This window comes from Taudactylus pleione, unplaced genomic scaffold, assembly GCF_031769625.1.
Source record: "Taudactylus pleione unplaced genomic scaffold, aTauple2 ptg000447l, whole genome shotgun sequence".
NCBI lineage: Eukaryota > Metazoa > Chordata > Amphibia > Anura > Myobatrachidae > Taudactylus > Taudactylus pleione.
The window spans coordinates 4,492,306-4,514,814 of record NW_028284849.1 but is presented as its reverse complement, the minus strand read 5'-3'; the positions used below and the strand labels follow the sequence as shown (position 1 = coordinate 4,514,814).

The window sequence follows — 22,509 nt, the reverse complement described above, 5'->3', positions numbered from 1 at the left end:
TCCTTTCATGCACCTGAATAGTACTGCCAGATTGATTAAGCAGCTGCCATTTTGTGTTTGTTACCCCATAGAAGCCTACGGGCTTCTATAGGGTAACGCCAGGTTACCCTCTCCACCGACAAAAAGGGCGGCCGGGGCTTAGTACATGTAAGAAGCCTATGGGCTTCTTACCGCATCCCGCAGCGCCCTGCAGTCGCCCATGGTCGCCGGCCCGTGCTCCTCCTGGGTCCTCCGCCTCCTCCTAATCTTCTTCCGGGTGCAGGGAGGAGGAGGAGGAGCCCGGGGCTTCCTGCACAGGTGACCAGCAGGAAGTTCACCGGGGCTTGGAGGGGGCGGGGTCCCACGGAGACCCCGTCACCCAGTGTCGGCTGCTTCGCAAAGGGCAGCTCTTATCGCAAGAGCTGTCCTTTGCGATACTAATCACATATGCTAGTACATGTGCGATTAGTAAGGTTGCGGTGACTGGCGGTAAGTACACCGCAACCTTACTACATCCCGGCCTTTGTATGTAAACTTTTGGGAGAAAATACATGTAAATATTGATTATTAAAAATCATTGAATACTAATTTATTGATTCCCCTTTCATACTGAAGCCCCAGCTCCGACCCAGGATAATGAACACAGGTTGAAGCTGGGCCTTCAGATGACTTACCCCGTTCAGACTGTCCGTTAGTCCCGGGTTATTCCCGGGGCATCGCCATTCATACATACATCATCTCCAAGCGCTCCTGAGCCGGCCAATCAGCAGCCTTTTTGCATGACCTGGGTTGACCCATTCACACTGAGCAAGGACCTGGGTCGCGACGGCCTGCCCCGGCAATAACCCGGGTTCTTTGCTTGGTGTGAAAGGGGTATTAGTTCTAAAAGACTTTAGCTAAACATGATCATGGACATTAGTGGTAACAGTGACACCTGCAGGCTGTACAGATGGACATCGTGAGGGAACCACTCACACCATCAATAATAGGGTATTATTTTCTAATGAATTTGTTTAAAGTTTTACATTTAATTGTGCAGAAAAAAACGTATCAGAAAACAACCTCAGATGTCTCTGTTTTCTGCTGCAGAAGTTATTGCATAATGCAACGCCCCGAAAAAGGGCAAAAAATAGCTGTCTAAGGTTTCCTTCCTGTGGGAGATCTGCAGTCACAGTGAGAAGATGAACTGAAGGCAAGGAGTTCAAGACGCCATTATCTATATTTAATCCAACGCCGTGATAACTGAATGTTGCCATCATTTTATAACAAAGATTTATCATGACCATCATTATACTATATCACTATGTATCTGTCAGGGGGTAGAGGGAACAGAGAAATGCTCTGCAGATCACTAGGTCAGTGATGTGATAATCTGCAGAATATATCACTATTATCTGTCAGGGGTAGAGGGAACAGAGGAATGTTCTGCAGAGAGGTCAGTGATGTGATAATCTGCAGAATATATCACTATGTATCTGTCAGGGTTAGAAGGAGCAGAGCAATGTTCTGCAGATCACTAGAGAGGTCAGTTATGTAATAATCTGCAGAATATATATCACTATGTACCCGTCAGGGGGTAGAGGGAACAGAGCAATGCTCTGCATATCACTAGGTCAGTGATGTGATAATCTGCAGAATATATCACTATGTATCTGTCAGGGGGTAGATGGAACAGAGCAATGTTCTGCAGATCACTATAGAGGTCAGTAATGTAATAATCTGCAGAATATATATCACTATGTACCTGTCAGGGGGTAGATGGAACAGAGCAATGTTCTGCAGAGAGGTCAGTGATGTGATAATCTGCAGAATATATCACTATGTACCTGTCAGGGGAGTAGAGGGAACAGAGAAATGTTCTGCAGATCACTAGAGAGGACAGTTATGTAATAATCTGCAGTAACAATCCCCATATTTTATGATGAAGATAACGGTCTTTGAATGATGTTGCCACTCAGATTTGTTATTGCCTATTTATACAAAGGGGGATAAGTCTTTGCAGTGCATCGGATACATGTGTGTATTGGGGTAATAATATAAATAACATGAATCCTATGGAAGCAGATATCCCCCGTACACACGGACTGTGCTCGCTGCATGTAATGCTCACTATTTGTTCTATATGCATAGTAGCACTTCCCCAGCCCATTATGCAGGATGATAGAACTAGTATCTGCCATATACATACATATGTCTATCTCCCTGCAAATCCCTTTCAGTTGTTGGTCACTGTGCCAATCGGCCATGAGGGCAGTGGCTGGACGCTGCCAGGTAGGGCCAAATATTACTCTAATTTACTGCTATTTACACACCAGGTAAGTAATATTATTATTGATGTAATATGCCCCAGCCCAGTATACAGGATGGTATAACCAGTATCTGCCAGTAGTACTATCCCTGTGATGTGATGTAACATGTCCCAGCCCAGTATACAGGATGGTATAACCAGTATCTGCCAGTAGTACTATCCCTGTGATGTGATGTAACATGTCCCAGCCCAGTATACAGGATGGTATAACCAGTATCTGCCAGTAGTACTATCCCTGTGCTGTGATGTAACATGTCCCAGTATACAGGATGGTATAACCAGTATCTGCCAGTAGTACTATCCCTGTGATGTGATGTAACATGTCCCAGTATACAGGATGGTATAACCAGTATCTGCCAGTAGTACTATCCCTGTGCTGTGATGTAACATGTCCCAGCCCAGTATACAGGATGGTATAACCAGTATCTGCCAGTAGTACTATCCCTGTGATGTGATGTAATATGTCCCAGCCCAGTATACAGGATGGTATAACCAGTATCTGCCAGTAGTACTATCCCTGTGATGTGATGTAACATGTCCCAGCCCAGTATACAGGATGGTATAACCAGTATCTGCCAGTAGTACTATCCCTGTGCTGTGATGTAACATGTCCCAGCCCAGTATACAGGATGGTATAACCAGTATCTGCCAGTAGTACTATCCCTGTGATGTGATGTAACATGTCCCAGCCCAGTATACAGGATGGTATAACCAGTATCTGCCAGTAGTACTATCCCTGTGATGTGATGTAACATGTCCCAGCCCAGTATACAGGATGGTATAACCAGTATCTGCCAGTAGTACTATCCCTGTGATGTGATGTAATATGTCCCAGCCCAGTATACAGGATGGTATAACCAGTATCTGCCAGTAGTACTATCCCTGTGATGTGATGTAACATGTCCCAGCCCAGTATACAGGATGGTATAACCAGTATCTGCCAGTAGTACTATCCCTGTGATGTGATGTAACATGTCCCAGCCCAGTATACAGGATGGTATAACCAGTATCTGCCAGTAGTACTATCCCTGTGCTGTGATGTAACATGTCCCAGCCCAGTATACAGGATGGTATAACCAGTATCTGCCAGTAGTACTATCCCTGTGCTGTGATGTAACATGTCCCAGTATACAGGATGGTATAACCAGTATCTGGCAGTAGTACTATTCCTGTGCTGTGATGTAACATGTCCCAGCCCAGTATACAGGATGGTATAACCAGTATCTGCCAGTAGTACTATTCCTGTGCTGTGATGTAACATGTCCCAGCCCAGTATACAGGATGGTATAACCAGTATCTGCCAGTAGTACTATCCCTGTGCTGTGATGTAACATGTCCCAGCCCAGTATACAGGATGGTATAACCAGTATCTGCCAGTAGTATAATCCCAGTACCCCAGATTTGCAGGTTACACGGGGTGCGATTGTTCCTGGAGAGGGAAGTGGCTGCAGGGTCAGACTGTAGGAGATTCTGGGTAACGGCGAGGAAGTTACTTCAGAGAAAAGTTCTGTGTTCCTAGAAGAAGCCACATTTGTTGGGCAAGCTGCTGATCAGCTGCCAGGGCCCAGAGCTGACCCTGGCATCTAGTTCCTCAGCCGATAACATTGTACATCTCTGTCCCAGGACAGGGAATCATGCCTTGGGTATTTGTAACTAAAGACTTATACAATGTAAGATATAACAGGACTGTGAGAATTATCATTTCATGATGAGTAGATAATGCACATTGTACTGGCCGAGCCTGGGGGCACCACACAATGCCTGGCTCACAGGGAGCTCCGTGCTGCTGCCATGGGTGGGCAGTGATAACCTGCATTATGGCAAAGGAGGGTGCAGATTCGGCAGACAGTCAGGCAAAATTAACACCTAATTAACCTTTTATTGACCAGGAAGCTGTTTGGCTATAGGAAAATAACAGCATTCAGCAGTACAAACTGCTGACCACACCGGGCGCTAAACTGAAATAATTACAACTCAGTGTTTGCTGCAAGTAATAAGGGTTTAGTTAGAACCCCGGAGACCGTAGTCTCTATGAAAAATATAGTGAAAACGTAGTTACTGCGCATAACACTGTAAGTGGTAGATAATATGGTACTTCCTCATCTCTGCGGCCCCCGCTACGTAAACTTACTTATCCGCTACGTAAGGTACTTAACTTATGTAACCTTCTTAAAAAATTTACTACTTACGTTACTGCTACTGTATTTCCACCGCAGCTGACGCCGCGCGATATATCTGTTCTGTCCCCTGCGTATTTTATGTGGGTAAAAATTTCGTTCCCCCCCACGACCATCGGGCTTGCGACGAGACCCCCTTGTGGTAGGGTCTAGTCCACTACAAGCCCCAGTGAACTTCCTGATCTAATAGAGCAGGAAGTTCACTACTGACATCACGAGTGATGTCAGTAGGGCCGCCCACAAACGGCAGGTGTTCCTTTGAGAATGCCTCCGTTTGTGCAGCCACCTCCCCGACCCGCCTACAAAACGGGGCGAGCTGTCGATCAACATCGACAGCCGCCCCGTCTTGTAGCGAGCCCCGGAGCGAGTGATGTCTCACTCGCTCCGGGGCTCGCGCGTGCGCACTGCCCGGCCATTGACCTGCTTGTGAGTGCCTTGCGCTCACGAGCGGGTCTGAATCAGGCCCTTAGTTTCAATTAGAATGTCTCGATCTGAGAGATTTTGTAACAATGTGTTAATGATACACAAGTAGCTATATCAGACAAAGGCCCTCATTCAGAGCCACTCGCTATTTGCGGTCGTTCGTTTTCTAAAAAGGGGTGGCTATTCAAATGAACCGTTCGCACTTTGCGGTCTGTTCACGCCTCTAAGTCTGAACGAGCGAGCAAAACATGCGAACGTAAATTTGAAAAATACGCCCCCTGGCCGCTCGCACCATACGTCATGTCCGCTATTTATTAGATTAATCGAGTACATCGACCAGCGTATGAACTGCTCGCTATTCTTGTGGTTGTTTTTTTCAACCACAATTTTGCGAGAAGTTCTGGCTATAAAATAACCCAGTGACGTGGTCAATGACGCTGCTGTATTAATTATGCACTCCCTTAAAACACCCGTTTTGACCTTTAAGCACGCCTGCGATCGGATTTCCACTCCCCGTTTTCAAGCACCTTCCCCTGTTACCACCCACATACGCCTCATTCTGTCACTCAAATTAGCAGGCATTCGCTATATTGCGTACACATGAATTTCGACCGCACTGACTGGTTCGCGCATGCGTATAACGATCCGTACGCATGCGCAGTTGGGCAAACATCGCTCGGAGCGAACGAGCTGCCGCTTACGAGTGGCTCTGAATCAGGCCCAAAGGTCCCAGTCACTGAGATGTTCTTAAAGTGTCACTAGTAAGTAACAATTATACTCAGTGAGAACAACACATTCTGCATGCAAATGACGGCCACAACACAACTCCGTTGGTAAATTGTATTTCTTTCACGGACGAGGTCCCTTTACCACCAGCATTGCTGCACACCACCACCATTGAGCAAGTCCTTTGATTGACGGACCGCTTTTAACCTGCAGCCTCCTGCTACTCTGTTCCACGGCAAACAATTCATCTCTCACTGCGGCTCCACACAGCCAGAGCGGACGAGAGCCAGGACGGTTACCTGCTGCATAAAGGTTATACGACTATACTTCTTTATTGACCATACCACTTACTTACTTACCGTAAGTGCGGACACTATTCACACGCTGGAACGCCAGCAGTGAAAGAAATGCAATTTACCAACGGAGTTGTGTTGTGGCCGTCATTTGCATGTGTATAATTGTTACTTACTAGTGACACTTTGAGAACATCTCAGTGACTGGGACCTTTGTCTGATATAGCTACTTGTGTATCATTAACACATTGTTACAAAATCTCTCACATCGAGACATTGAAACTAAGGAGCTCATTCAGAGCCGCTCGTAAGCGGGCGCTCGTTCGTTCCGAGCGATGTTCGCATAAGTGCGCATGTGTATGGGTTGTAATACGCATGCGCGAACCAGTCAGTGCGGTCACAAATCGTGTGCTCGCATAATAGCGAATGCCTGCTAATTTGAGTGACAGAATGAGGCGTTTGTGGGTGGTAACAGGGGAAGGTGCTTGAAAACGGGGAGTGGAGATCAGATCGCAGGCGTGCCTAAAGGTCAAAACGGGCGTTTTAATGGTGTACATAATTAACAAAGCAGCGTCATCGACCACGTCACTTGGTTGTCTTTTAGCCTGAACTGCTCGCATGATTGCGGTAGGAAAATCCAACCACAAGAATAGCGAGCAGTTCATACGCCGTTCGATGTACTCGATTAATCTAATAAATAGCGGACATTATGTATGGTGCGAGCGGCCAGGGGGTGTTTTTTAAAAAATAACGACCGCATGTTTTGTTCGCTCGTTCAGACATGGAGGCGTCAACAGACCGCAAAGAGTGAACGGTCAATTTAAATAGCCTGCCCCTTTTTCTGAACGAGCGAGCGCAAATAGTGTCCGGCTCTGAATCAGACCCTAAGTGGATAGATATAAGGAATCGCGCTATTGAGTAGTACCTCTTGCTGCTGAACACCGGTAGGGTATCCCAACTCTCCTAAATAATGTCAAAATTGTAATATGGTGTCCACGCTCATAGGTCCTATTCTACCGTTGTAAAGTGTTATCTATGGTCTATGTTATGGGTATGTCTAATATGGTGTATAAATCTATGTCGATTTACTATGGATAATTTGTTAATTCTGTTAATTTTGTTTACAAAGTCCTAGTGCCAAAGTCCTGGTGTGAACCACCTGTAGCCGGCTGTAGGGTGAGTGTTCTTACAACAATGGTCCTGGTGCCGGATGCTGGTTTGCAAAAACTCTAGGCAGTTGTATTCATCTGTATCTTATATGAGAGTTATGATGGGTAATAGTCAATTGAGTCCCTAGTGGGCATTAACGTAGTGAAGATGTATCTTCCCTTCTCCAAGTGGTATCTGCATCGGAAAACTGCCTCTGCACCTCAAGGATTCACATAAACAAACCACAGGTGCTGATGAACAGTATTTTACAGAAGGTGGGTAAAAATGTGCGACTTACCCAGGTCTCGACGCCGTCCTGTTGGTTCACCAGTGGCACTCTCTCTGTGTGGTTGCTGCGTGTGGGTATGAGGGGCAGGGGACACAAGGTCCAATGATAACCTTACAGAACACTAGGTGCGTGGAAGGATAAAAATACATTTATTGCTCTGCCCACATGCCTTGCTGCGGCAGATTGTGGTGCCAGAGGATGCTAAAAACAGGCTAAATTACAGATCATACATACAATATGGTCTGAAGGTAGGGATATAAAAAAATCAAAGTCATGCAAGTGATGGTGCTGCCCCAACGCGTTTCATCCCATGTGGGGACTTTTTCAAGGGTTGAAACTAAGGCCCTGATTCAGAGCCGCTCGCAAAAAGCGAGCGCTCGCTCTGAATCAAGGCAGCCACTTTTTTTTTTATAAACCGGCCTCCTGGCCGCTTGCTAAGCTGTGGGTGACCACCCACAGCTTTTGCGAGCGGCCAGGTGATGGCCGTGATGGTCGCGACCATCGGGCTTGCGACGAGACCCTTGTGGTAGGGTCTCGTCTGCCGCAAGCCCCAGTGAGCTTCCTGCTCTAATAGAGCCGGAAGCTCACTACTGACATCCCTTCGGGAACGCCTCCGTTTGGCCACCCCCCCCCCCCCCCCCCGCCTACAAAACGGGGCGGGCTGTCGATCAACATTGACAGCCGCCCTGTTTTGTTGCGAGCCCCGGAGCGAGTGAATTTCTCACTCGCTCCGGGGCTCGCGCACGCCATGTGTGCGCAGTGCCCCACCATTGACCCGCTTGCGAGCGGGTCTGAATGAGGCCCTAAGTGTCCTGTGATTCCATCTCAGCTTTTTTATTGTTATTCGTTGTATGTCCAGTGAATTATTTGTGATTTATGTAGTAATATATATATATGAATGTGGTTTGCTATCTGTGTTAATAAACAGACGGCTTAGATAACATGTAAGATATTTATCTACCACTTACAGTGCTTTGCGCAGTAACTACCTTCTCACTATATGTTTGGCTATAGAAGCTGTTCTGCAAGCTCATTTGGAAGACTGGGCGCTGGGATTGTTCAGGAATAGTATATAATATTGATGATCCTCCTATCATGTTATTAAATAGAACACAGGGGCCTATTTACCATTAAATATGGCGGCATATTCCCCGAAAACAACCATTTTTGGTGGATACCCGCAAATATTAAGTGTCCCCCAGATGTACTATGGAGGGGTTGCAGCTGATATCTCCACTTTTCTGTGCGGACCCTTCTATTTCCAGCAGCGGCCGCATCCCCCGTAGCGCGAAGCTGTCAGATTTACCACGCATTCCGGACTGTGGCCCCCAGCAGCTTACGCCATCGTCAGATGGCGTCCTACTGCTGCAGCCTATGGGATACACTTCGTACAGTAGACCACTCATGCGGAGGAGTCTCGATGGAGGAATGAAGGGACTCCGAGCACATCACAGGGATGGGATCCTTTCAGAGCCCCTGTCCCTGCGTGTGCCATTTAATAAATTCGGGCTCTATTACCGTATACAGCAATGTGATCATGGGCGCTAATATCGTGTCCATATTGGACTGAGTATGTGATTATTGATAAATGGGCCACTTAGGGGTCTATTTAATCACAAGTGAAATCTCTATCTCCCAACTAAGCACAAGTCCAATAGATCACAAAATCACTGCCAATGATTAGATTTCCAGGGTCTCTCCAGTGATTAGATTTGCAGGGTCTCTCCGATAATAGGATTTGCAGGATCTCTTCCAATGATAGGATTTGCAGGGTCTCCCCAGTGATTAGATTTGCAGGGTCTCTTCCAATGATAGGATTTGCAGGATCTCGCTGATGATAGGATTTGCAGGATCTCGCTGATGATAGGATTTGCAGGGTCTCTCCAGTGATTAGATTTGCAGGATCTCCCCAGTGATTAGATTTGCAGGGTCTCTTCCAATGATAGGATTAGCAGGATCTCGCTGATGATAGGATTTGCAGGGTCTCCCCAGTGATTAGATTTGCAGGGTGTCGCCGATGATAAGATTTGCAGGGTCTCTCCAATGATAGGACTTGCAGGGTCTTGCCGATTATTAGATTTGCAGGGTCTCATCAATTTGTAGGGTCACTCTGGTGATTAGATTTGCAGGGTCTCACCGATTTGTAGGGTCACTCTGGTGATTAGATTTGCAGGGTCTCACCGATTTGCAGGGTCACTCTGGTGATTAGATTTGCAGGGTCTCACCGATTTGCAGGGTCACTCTGGTGATTAGATTTGCAGGGTCTCGCCGATGATAGAATTTGCAGGATCTCTCCGATGATAGGATTTGCAGGATCTCTCCGATGATAGGATTTGCAGGATCTCTCCGATGATAGGATTTGCAGGATCTCTCCGATGATAGGATTTGCAGAGTCTTGCGGATTATTAGATTTGCAGGGTCTCACCGATTTGCAGGGTCACTCTGGTGATTAGATTTGCAGGGTCACTCTGGTGATTAGATTTGCAGGGTCTTGCCGATGATTAGATTTGCAGGTTCTTGCCAATGATAGGATTTTCAGGGGCCTCCCAATAATGAGATTTGCAGGGCCTCGCCGATGATTAGATGTGCAGAGTCTCGCCGATGATTAGATGTGCAGAGTCTCGCCGATGATTAGATGTGCAGAGTCTCGCCGATGATTAGATTTGTAGAGTCTCGCCGATTTGCGGGGTTCCGGCAGTGATAGCTCCACCAGCACGTGGTACAAGTATATGTGGTGCCGTAATCCATCTTCTGTTACCGTGGTCAGGCAGGCGCGCAGGTCCCCTGAGACTGGCCCCATAGAGAACTAAATTAAACCAGAATACTTTGAGTCTCTATCGCCAAGCCTAGCACTATAACCCAGGCCCAGTATAGTTACCACCAGTGCGCTAATGGCTGTATACTGCTTACTGAGCACCTATCATTAGCTTCATATTTATTTATGAGATTGTAAGTTCTTGTGACAAATAAATGTGTGCATTGCTGCCTGTAATAGTGACAATAACACAACCTGCGTGTACTGAGCGTGTTCATGTCTCACTGGAAGACACGACCACAGACTGGGGCCGCTCACTGACCCAATGAGACGTCTCTGGCATTTTCCACTGTCTGCTCATAGAGACTAAAGAAACGAAACCTGTTGACAATGTCTCTGCACCGTTCTCCTATGGAGACAAACCACAAGAGCTGACAACTTACAGATTCTGGCTGCTTGAATCCGAGGCGGCTACACACAGATAGGTCATTTCCTGCAAGAGAATAAACAGACGTAAATAAATACCCCAGCCCGTGGACAGTGGCCCCCCAGAAACAGGACACATTCAATTTAACTTCAATCAGTTTCAAGCACCAACCAGCATTAGCCATTTCTAATAGGTTTATCACCAATATATAATCATTACCTGGACACAAATACGTTCCTGACAATTTCATCAGTGATAGTATTACTGGCCTGCTGCACAGTACCACTTCATATCCTAATACTGGCCCGCTGCACAGTACCACTTCTTATCCTAATACTGGCCCGCTGCACAGTACCACTTATTTTCCTAATACTGGCCTGCTGTACAGTACCACTTCTTATCCTAATACTGGCCTGCTGTACAGTACCACTTCTTATCCTAATACTGGCCTGCTGTACAGTACCACTTCTTATCCTAATACTGGCCTGCTGTACAGTACCACTTCATATCCTAATACTGGCCCGTTGCACAGTACCACTTCTTATCCTAATACTGGCCCGCTGCACAGTACCACTTATTTTTCTAATACTGGCCTACTGTACAGTACCACTTCTTATCCTAATACTGGCCTGCTGCACAGTACCACTTCTTATCCTAATACTGGCCTACTGTACAGTACCACTTCTTATCCTAATACTGGCCTGCTGCACAGTACCACTTCATATCCTAATACTGGCCCGCTGCACAGTACCACTTCTTATCCTAATACTGGCCCGCTGCACAGTACCACTTATTTTCCTAATACTGGCCCGCTGTACAGTACCACTTCTTATCCTAATACTGGCCCGCTGTACAGTACCACTTCTTATCCTAATACTGGCCTGCTGTACAGTACCACTTCTTATCCTAATACTGGCCTGCTGTACAGTACCACTTCTTATCCTAATACTGGCCTGCTTTACAGTACCACTTCTTATCCTAATACTGGCCTGCTGCACAGTACCACTTCTTATCCTAATACTGGACTGCTGCACAGTACCACTTCTTATCCTAATACTGGCCTACTGTACAGTACCACTTCCTATCCTAATACTGGCCTGCTGCACAGTTCCACTTCTTATCCTAATACTGGCCTACTGTACAGTACCACTTCTTATCCTAATACTGGCCTACTGTACAGTACCACTTCTTATCCTAATACTGGCCTACTGTACAGTACCACTTCTTATCCTAATACTGGACTGCTGCACAGTACCACTTCTTATCCTAATACTGGACTGCTGCACAGTACCACTTCTTATCCTAATACTGGCCTACTGTACAGTACCACTTCATATCCTAATACTGACCTGCTGCACAGTACCACTCCTTATCCTAATACTGGCCCGCTGCACAGTACCACTTCTTATCCTAATACTGGCCTGCTGCACAGTACCACTTATTTTACTAATACTAGCCTGCTGTACAGTACCACTTCTGATCCTAATACTGGCCCGCTGCACAGTACCACTTCTTATTCTAATACTGGCCTGCTGCACAGTACCACTTATTTTACTAATACTGGCATGCTGTACAGTACCACTTCTTATCCTAATACTGGCCTGCTGTACAGTACCATTTCTTATCCTAATACTGGCCCGCTGCACAGTACCACTTCTTATCCTAATACTGGCCCGCTGCCGAGTAACACTTATTTTACTAATACTGGCCTGTTGCACAGTACCACTTCATATCCTAATACTGGCCCGCTGCACAGTACCACTTCTTATCCTAATACTGGCCCGCTGCACAGTACCACTTCTTATCCTAATACTGGCCCGTTGCACAGTACCACTTATTTTACAAATACTGGCCTGCTGCACAGTCCCACTTATTTTCCTAATACTGGCCCGCTGCACAGTACCACTTCTTATCCTAATACTGGCCCGCTGCACAGTACCACTTATTTTCCTAATACTGGCCCGCTGCACAGTACCACTTCTTATCCTAATACTGGCCCGCTGCACAGTACCACTTCTTCTCCTAATACTGGCCCGCTGCACATTACCACTTATTTTACTAATACTGGCCTGCTGCACAGTACCACTTCTTATCCTAATACTGGCCTGCTGCACAGTACCACTTCATATCCTAATACTGGCCCGCTGCACAGTACAACTTCTTATCCTAATACTGGCCCGCTGCACAGTACCACTTATTTTCCTAATACTGGCCCGCTGTACAGTACCACTTCTTATCCTAATACTGGCCTGCTGCACAGTACCACTTCATATCCTAATACTGGCCCGCTGCACAGTACCACTTCTTATTCTAATACTGGCCTGCTGCACAGTACCACATATTTTACTAATACTGGCATGCTGTACAGTACCACTTCTTATCCTAATACTGGCCCGCTGCACAGTACCACTTCTTATCCTAATACTGGCCTGCTGCACAGTACCACTTCATATCCTAATACTGGCCCGCTGCACAGTACCACTTCTTATCCTAATACTGGCCCGCTGCACAGTACAACTTCTTATCCTAATACTGGCCCGCTGCACAGTACCACTTATTTTCCTAATACTGGCCCGCTGCACAGTGCCACTTCTTATCCTAATACTGGCCTGCTGCACAGTACCACTTCATATCCTAATACTGGCCCGCTGCACAGTACAACTTCTTATCCTAATACTGGCCCGCTGCACAGTACCACTTATTTTCCTAATACTGGCCCGCTGTACAGTGCCACTTCTTATCCTAATACTGGCCTGCTGCACAGTACCACTTCATATCCTAATACTGGCCCGCTGCACAGTACCACTTCTTATTCTAATACTGGCCTGCTGCACAGTACCACTTATTTTACTAATACTGGCATGCTGTACAGTACCACTTCTTATCCTAATACTGGCCCGCTGCACAGTACCACTTCTTATCCTAATACTGGCCCGCTGCCGAGTAACACTTATTTTACTAATACTGGCCTGTTGCACAGTACCACTTCATATCCTAATACTGGCCCGCTGCACAGTACCACTTCTTATCCTAATACTGGCCCGTTGCACAGTACCACTTATTTTACTAATACTGGCCTGCTGCACAGTACCACTTATTTTCCTAATACTGGCCCGCTGCACAGTACCACTTCTTATCCTAATACTGGCCCGCTGCACAGTACCACTTCTTCTCCTAATACTGGCCCGCTGCACATTACCACTTATTTTACTAATACTGGCCTGCTGCACAGTACCACTTCATATCCTAATACTGGCCCGCTGCACAGTACCACTTCTTATCCTAATACTGGCCCGCTGCACAGTACAACTTCTTATCCTAATACTGGCCCGCTGCACAGTACCACTTATTTTCCTAATACTGGCCCGCTGTACAGTGCCACTTCTTATCCTAATACTGGCCTGCTGCACAGTACCACTTCATATCCTAATACTGGCCCGCTGCACAGTACCACTTCTTATCCTAATACTGGCCCGCTGCACAGTACCACTTCTTATCCTAATACTGGCCCGCTGCACAGTACCACTTATTTTCCTAATACTGGCCTGCTGTACAGTACCACTTCTTATCCTAATACTGGCCTGCTGTACAGTGCCACTTCTTATCCTAATACTGGCCTGCTGTACAGTACCATTTCTTATCCTAATACTGGCCCGCTGCACAGTACCACTTCTTATCCTAATACTGGCCCGCTGCACAGTACCACTTCATATCCTAATACTGGCCCACTGCACAGTACCACTTCTTATCCTAATACTGGCCCGATGCACAGTACCACTTATTTTCCTAATACTGGCCCGCTGTACAGTACCACTTCTTATCCTAATACTGGCCCGCTGCACAGTACCACTTCATATCCTAATACTGGCCCGCTGCACAGTACCACTTCTTATCCTAATACTGGCCCGCTGCACAGTACCACTTCTTATCCTAATACTGGCCCGCTGCACAGTACCACTTCTTCTCCTAATACTGGCCCGCTGCACATTACCACTTATTTTACTAATACTGGCCTGCTGCACAGTACCACTTCTTATCCTAATACTGGCCTGCTGCACAGTACCACTTCATATCCTAATACTGGCCCGCTGCACAGTACAACTTCTTATCCTAATACTGGCCCGCTGCACAGTACCACTTATTTTCCTAATACTGGCCCGCTGTACAGTACCACTTCTTATCCTAATACTGGCCTGCTGCACAGTACCACTTCATATCCTAATACTGGCCCGCTGCACAGTACCACTTCTTATTCTAATACTGGCCTGCTGCACAGTACCACATATTTTACTAATACTGGCATGCTGTACAGTACCACTTCTTATCCTAATACTGGCCCGCTGCACAGTACCACTTCTTATCCTAATACTGGCCTGCTGCACAGTACCACTTCATATCCTAATACTGGCCCGCTGCACAGTACCACTTCTTATCCTAATACTGGCCCGCTGCACAGTACAACTTCTTATCCTAATACTGGCCCGCTGCACAGTACCACTTATTTTCCTAATACTGGCCCGCTGCACAGTGCCACTTCTTATCCTAATACTGGCCTGCTGCACAGTACCACTTCATATCCTAATACTGGCCCGCTGCACAGTACAACTTCTTATCCTAATACTGGCCCGCTGCACAGTACCACTTATTTTCCTAATACTGGCCCGCTGTACAGTGCCACTTCTTATCCTAATACTGGCCTGCTGCACAGTACCACTTCATATCCTAATACTGGCCCGCTGCACAGTACCACTTCTTATTCTAATACTGGCCTGCTGCACAGTACCACTTATTTTACTAATACTGGCCTGTTGCACAGTACCACTTCATATCCTAATACTGGCCCGCTGCACAGTACCACTTCTTATCCTAATACTGGCCCGTTGCACAGTACCACTTATTTTACTAATACTGGCCTGCTGCACAGTACCACTTATTTTCCTAATACTGGCCCGCTGCACAGTACCACTTCTTATCCTAATACTGGCCCGCTGCACAGTACCACTTCTTCTCCTAATACTGGCCCGCTGCACATTACCACTTATTTTACTAATACTGGCCTGCTGCACAGTACCACTTCATATCCTAATACTGGCCCGCTGCACAGTACCACTTCTTATCCTAATACTGGCCCGCTGCACAGTACAACTTCTTATCCTAATACTGGCCCGCTGCACAGTACCACTTATTTTCCTAATACTGGCCCGCTGTACAGTGCCACTTCTTATCCTAATACTGGCCTGCTGCACAGTACCACTTCATATCCTAATACTGGCCCGCTGCACAGTACCACTTCTTATCCTAATACTGGCCCGCTGCACAGTACCACTTCTTATCCTAATACTGGCCCGCTGCACAGTACCACTTATTTTCCTAATACTGGCCTGCTGTACAGTACCACTTCTTATCCTAATACTGGCCTGCTGTACAGTGCCACTTCTTATCCTAATACTGGCCTGCTGTACAGTACCATTTCTTATCCTAATACTGGCCCGCTGCACAGTACCACTTCTTATCCTAATACTGGCCCGCTGCACAGTACCACTTCATATCCTAATACTGGCCCACTGCACAGTACCACTTCTTATCCTAATACTGGCCCGATGCACAGTACCACTTATTTTCCTAATACTGGCCCGCTGTACAGTACCACTTCTTATCCTAATACTGGCCCGCTGCACAGTACCACTTCATATCCTAATACTGGCCCGCTGCACAGTACCACTTCTTATCCTAATACTGGCCCGCTGCACAGTACCACTTCTTATCCTAATACTGGCCCGCTGCACAGTACCACTTCTTATCCTAATACTGGCCCGCTGCACAGTACCACTTATTTTCCTAATACTGGCCTGCTGTACAGTACCACTTCTTATCCTAATACTGGCCTGCTGTACAGTACCACTTCTTATCCTAATACTGGCCTGCTGTACAGTACCATTTCTTATCCTAATATTGGCCCGCTGCACAGTACCACTTCTTATCCTAATACTGGCCTGCTGTACAGTACCATTTCTTATCCTAATACTGGTCCGCTGCACAGTACCACTTCATATCCTAATACTGGCCCGCTGCACAGTACCACTTCTTATCCTAATACTGGCCCGCTGCACAGTACCACTTCTTATCCTAATACTGGCCTGCTGTACAGTACCACTTCCAGTGGTACTCATGAGCTCCGCCTTCCGGCTCCCGCGGTTGGTGATGGGAGAGACGTCTCTAGGGGCACTGCATAGGGGTGGCCACTACTGGGGACACTGCATAGGGGGAACCACTACTGGGGACACTGTACAAGGGGCTCTGCATAGGGGGACCACTACTGAGGGCACTGTAAAACGGGGACTACTGGGGGCACTGCATATGGGGACCACTTATGGGGGCACTGTATAAGGGGCACTGCATGGGGGGAACACTGCTGGGGGCACTGTATAAGGGGCACTGCATAGGGGGGAACACTACTGGGGGCACTGTATAACGGGCACTGCATAGGGGGGAACATTACTGGGGGCCTTCATAAGAGGGACCACTACTGGGGGCATTGTATCAGGGGCACTACTGGGGCAATGCATAGGGAGGACTGTATAAGGGGCACTAAATAGGGGGGCACTGTATAAGGGGCACCACTGGTGGCACTGCATAAGAGGGACCACTACTGGGGGCACTGTATAAAGGGCACTACTGAAGGCACTGTATAAAGGGCCCTACTGGGGGCACTGTATAAAAGGCACTACTGAAAGCACTGTATAAAGGGCACTACTGGGGGCACTGTATAAAAGGCACTACTGAAGGCACTGTATAAAGGGCACTACTGGGGCATTGTATAAAGGGCACTACTGGAAGCACTGTATAAAGGGCACTAATGGGGGCACTGTATAAGGGGCACTGCTACTGGGGACATTGCATAAGGGGCACTACTACATTGGGCATTGCACGAGGGGCACTACTGCTGCTGGCATTAAGGTGCATATGGAATGGAATAAATATTCCCAGAGTGACGAGAAACGGGGGGTTGTCATGTTGACACGCCCCCATTTTTTCAGTGACCACATCCCTTGTCCCATATGATCACGCCCACTTTTTGGCACTCGCGGAAGGGGTGGGGGGGCGCTCTGATTTTCCTCTTGCCCCAGGCTCCAAATACCCTTGTTACGCCACTGACCACTTCTTATCCTAATACTAGGGAAAATCTTTATTTTAATGTACAAAATGTTAGGACACAACGTTTTTAATTAGCCTAATTGACCTAATAATTACAGTACATGTCATTTTTGGGTGTTTAAAAAAAATTACCTCAAATTAGCCCCAAATCAACGTTTAAGTTTATGCACAAATTTAATTACAGTATTTGTTGAATAGAAACATAATTGCTTTTATTTTTCGTTACCAAAATCTAGAAGTGACCTATTTACTCCTAAATTACCCTTTTTCCTATCATTTTTTTTTTTTTTTCATTTTTCGTTTAGTTTGGGATTAAACAAAAAAAAGTTGGCTTTTTTTTTTATCATGTTTTTAAATTAAAAAAAAAATGCACAAATCAGCCGTTTGACACCATTTAAAAAACTTCCAGTTCTTTCCTTATGCCCACTAACTTCCTTTTATACGGCCCTGCTAAAGAAATGATCAATTGTTGGGGGTCCAGGGTGGTCTCCCCACTTTTTCATGCTACTTCTTCCTAGTCGCATGCTATAGGGAATTTGGAAACCCTCATTGCGAGTAGCACGTGTCGGCATTTCTAATTGGATTGCATGCGTCTTGGGAGCGAGCATTTGTGCGAAGTGTGTGAGTTTCAGGAGACACACTCGCACTTGCAAACTCACTCCTAATTGTACTGACCCCATTATCATTAGTAGTATTTTTATTAGTATTATTATTCAAAGATGAATATGGAAACGTTTCATACCTTTACAGAGCTCGTGACATTTGACACTGCAATTATCATCTTTTTCAAGCTGAAAGGCCTGCTATCTGTAAGGTCACGGAAAATACTCTGCTGTGGAACTACACATACCAGGATGCCCTGCCATAGTTTTGCTGATAATGAATGCTAAAACAGTGGCAAGGCATGCTGGGATATGTAGTTCCACAGCAGCTGGAGTATCACAGGTTGTCTATCCCTGTAATAGACTGAGACGTTTAGCCATAGGCGAGGTGTGTGTGGTTGCGGGCATATGGAATCCCGTCCATGGCAAGATACAAAGGCTGAACGGTTGGACAGCACAAATACTGGTTCCTGCCTGCCGGCCAGTGTTGTTTGCAGATGCCTCTAAGGCAGGATATCTATATACATATATACAACCCGGATCTGTGGCAAGGCCACGTATACCATGCATTAGAGTGGCACTGGTGCCAGGCTGCTAACCCATCTTGGCATGTTGATCTGGGTATCACTACGGTGTAATACATTTACTCCTCACAGTTATATATCTATTTAATTTAATTAACAGGTGTCTGTTGTGCACTGTATTTCTGAGCCTTTTATTGTTGATGAAATGATGAAGCTCTCTGCCATAGGCCACCGCAATCCGCCTTTATAGGGTTGTGTCCGATGGACTAAGCCTGCGTGTGGACCCCCAGACTGTAGGGGCTGCGTGTCAGTGGGGGGAGTGTGAGCAGGAAGCAGCTTCAGAGGCAACATCTGCAGCTTATAAATAGCCACAGGAAAGGCCCTCCTCCTCACCGCACACAGACACACAGTACACACACAGATACACACATATACACTGTACACACACACAGACACACACAGGACACACAGACAGGACACACAGACACACATTACACACAGATACACAGTACACACACAGGACACACATATACACAGGACACACAGATACACATGTACACAGTACACACAGACACACATTACACAGACACACACAGGACACACATATACACAGACACACAGATACACACAGGACACACATAGGACGCACAGATACACACAGAACACACACAGTACACACACATTACACACAGCGCTACATACAAAGGACACACAGATACACATAGGACACACAGATACATACACAGATACACACGGATACACATAGGACACACAGATACATACACAGATACACACATATACACACAGGACACACAGATACATACACAGATGCACACAGATACACATAGGACACACAGATATACACAGATACATACACAGATACACACAGGACACACAGATACATACACAGATACACATAGGACACACAGATACATACACAGATACACATAGGACACACAGATACACACAGATACACATAGGACACACAGATACACACAGATACACACAGATATACATAGGACACACAGATACATACACAGATACACATAGGACACAGATACACATAGGACACACAGAAACACATAGGACACACAGATACATACACAGATACACATAGGACACACAGATACATACACAGATACACATAGGACACACAGATACACATAGGACACAGATACATACACAGATACACACAGGACACACAGATACACATAGGAAACAGATACATACACAGATACACATAGGACACACAGATACATACACAGATACACATAGGACACACAGATACATACACAGATACACATAGGACACACAGATACACATAGGACACACAGATACATACACAGATACACATAGGACACACAGATATACATAGGACACACAGATACACATAGGACACACAGATACACATAGGAAACAGATACATACACAGATACACATAGGACACACAGATACATACACAGATACACATAGGACACAGATACATACACAGATACACATAGGACACACAGATACACATAGGACACACAGATACACATAGGACACAGATACATACACAGATGCACATAGGACACACAGATACACACAAATCTAGGCATGTATATTTCATGGAAGAATAGGTGACTGAGGCCACATTCCCATTGTCTGACCACATGGTGAATCACTTGGAGGTAGCTTGGAAAACGCCTGGAAAGCGTCTAGTCTCTGCTTATCCTTCTGCTGAGAAGTATATTTCCAAATGGGAGACTCCACCGGTGGTGGATTCCCATGTCACGCGCTTGGTAAGAAGCACGCTTCCTATGCCTTCCATGTCATCCCTGAAGGATGTTACAGATAGGAGGGTAGAGGTATGCCTTAAATCTGTGTATTCCCTTTCGGGGGCTGCGTGCAGACCAGCTATGGCCATTTGCTGGGTGGCTCGGGCCATGGAATGTTGGGCAAATAGCCTTGAAACATCCAAATGATGGTGCTCTCTCCGGAGGTACGCCTGTCGCTGACTTGGGGGCTACAGACGGCTCACCTCACAAGGGGCGTCCCTTTTGGATCTCGGACTGGGTCCTTCTGACGACGGATGCCAGTCTTCGGGGCTGGGGCGCAGTGATGGGTCTACACTCCTTTCAGGGAAGGTGGACCGCAGGGGAATCTGCACTTCCAATCAATATATTGGAACTGCGGGGAGTCTTCAGGGCTCTGCACCAAGCCAGGCTGTTGCTTCACAGAAAATCCAATCCGTACAAGTACAGTCAGACAATGCCACGACAGTGGCTTATCTGAACCGTCAAGGAGGAACTTGAAGTCAGGTGGAAATGACAGAGGTGTCATGCATTCTGACATGGGCGGAAGGCCATCTACCAGCTATATCAGCAGTGTTCATTCCAGGAGTGCTGAATTTGGTAGCGGACTTCCTCAGCCGTCACGACGTGCATCCAGGGGAATGATCTCTTCTCCAAGAAGTGTTTCAACTCCTAGTGGACAGGTGGGGCCTTTCAGACGTGGACCTCATGGCCTCTCGACTAAATCCCAAGCTGCTTCAGTACGGGTCCAGGACAAGAGATGCCAGTGCTCTCTTGGTGGATGCTCTGTCAGTCAAGTGGACTTTCCAGTTTGTGTACCTGTTTCCTCCAATCTCCCTCCTTCCTCGAGTAATTCAGAAGTTCAAACAAGAGGGAGGCATGGTCCTGCTGGTGGCTCCAGCGTGGCCCCGACGTCCATGGTACTCAGATCTTCGGAGTCTCTCCATCGACACTCCGTGGCTGTTGCCTTAACGTCCTGACCTGTTGTCTCAGAGTCCTTGCCTCTACCCAGATCTGGGTCGTCTGTCTTTGACGGCGTGGCTCTTGAGACATCCCTCCTAAGGTCCAAGGGTGTTTCCGGCTCTGTGGTTAACACCATGCTCAGAGCACGTAAACCTGCTTCTGCTAGAATTTACCACAGGGTATGGCATACCTAATTTGAATGGTGTCGTCCAAAAAGTTATGACCCCCAGGTGTTTAGGATACCCAGAGTGTTGGTTTTCCTGCAAGCGGGTTTAGACCTTGGTCTTTGCCTTGCTACACTGAAGGTCTATATCTCGGCCCTTTCAGTGTGGTTCCAGCGAAGGATTGTTTCTCTTCCTGACATCTGCACTTTTCTGCAGGGGGTCCTTCGTATCCAGCCTCCCTTTGTCCCTCCTGTAGCGCCTTGGGATTTGGCTGTTGTCCTTAAGGCTCTCCAGAGCCCTCCATTTGAACCACTGGGCTCAATGGATCTAAAATGGCTTACTGCCAAGACTGTTTTTCTTCTGGCCATTGCTTCCGCCAGAAGGGTTTCTGATTTAGGGGCTCTCTCTTGTCGTTGCCTATTTCTAGTTTTTCATAGGGACAGGGCAGTGCTTCGAACTTGCCCTGGGTTCCTTCCTAAGGTGGTCTCTAGTTTCCACATTAATGAAACTATTGTGCCGGCCTTTAATTCCTCAGACCTCTCGGCCTCATTGGATGTGGTACGTGCCCTCAGGATTTATGTGGACCGTACCAGTTCTCTTCGGAAATCGGACTCCTTGTTTGTTTGTTTATGGTGTCCACAAGAGAGGATGGCAAACCAATAAACAAACTTTTGCTAGATGGCTTCGCATGACTATCTCTGAGGCTTACATTAATGAGGGCCTTCCAGTCCCGCCCTCTGTTACTGCTCATTCTACTCGGTCTGTAGGCCCTTCGTGGGCAG

The 22,509-nt window shown here is 46.7% G+C and overlaps 1 protein-coding gene across 4 annotated transcripts in view; it reads right to left on the bottom strand.

The window, feature by feature from the left end:
• Positions 1-22,509, bottom strand: part of LOC148505612 (dual specificity protein phosphatase 22-A-like) — a 136,561-nt gene that overhangs the window by 96,449 nt on the left and 17,603 nt on the right. For all 4 annotated transcript variants that reach the window (XM_088448030.1, XM_088448033.1, XM_088448032.1 and 1 more), the window contains exon 5: positions 10,543-10,592. In XM_088448030.1, the coding sequence (XP_088304156.1) occupies positions 10,543-10,592 (50 nt within the window). The remainder of the gene's footprint in view (positions 1-10,542; positions 10,593-22,509) is intronic.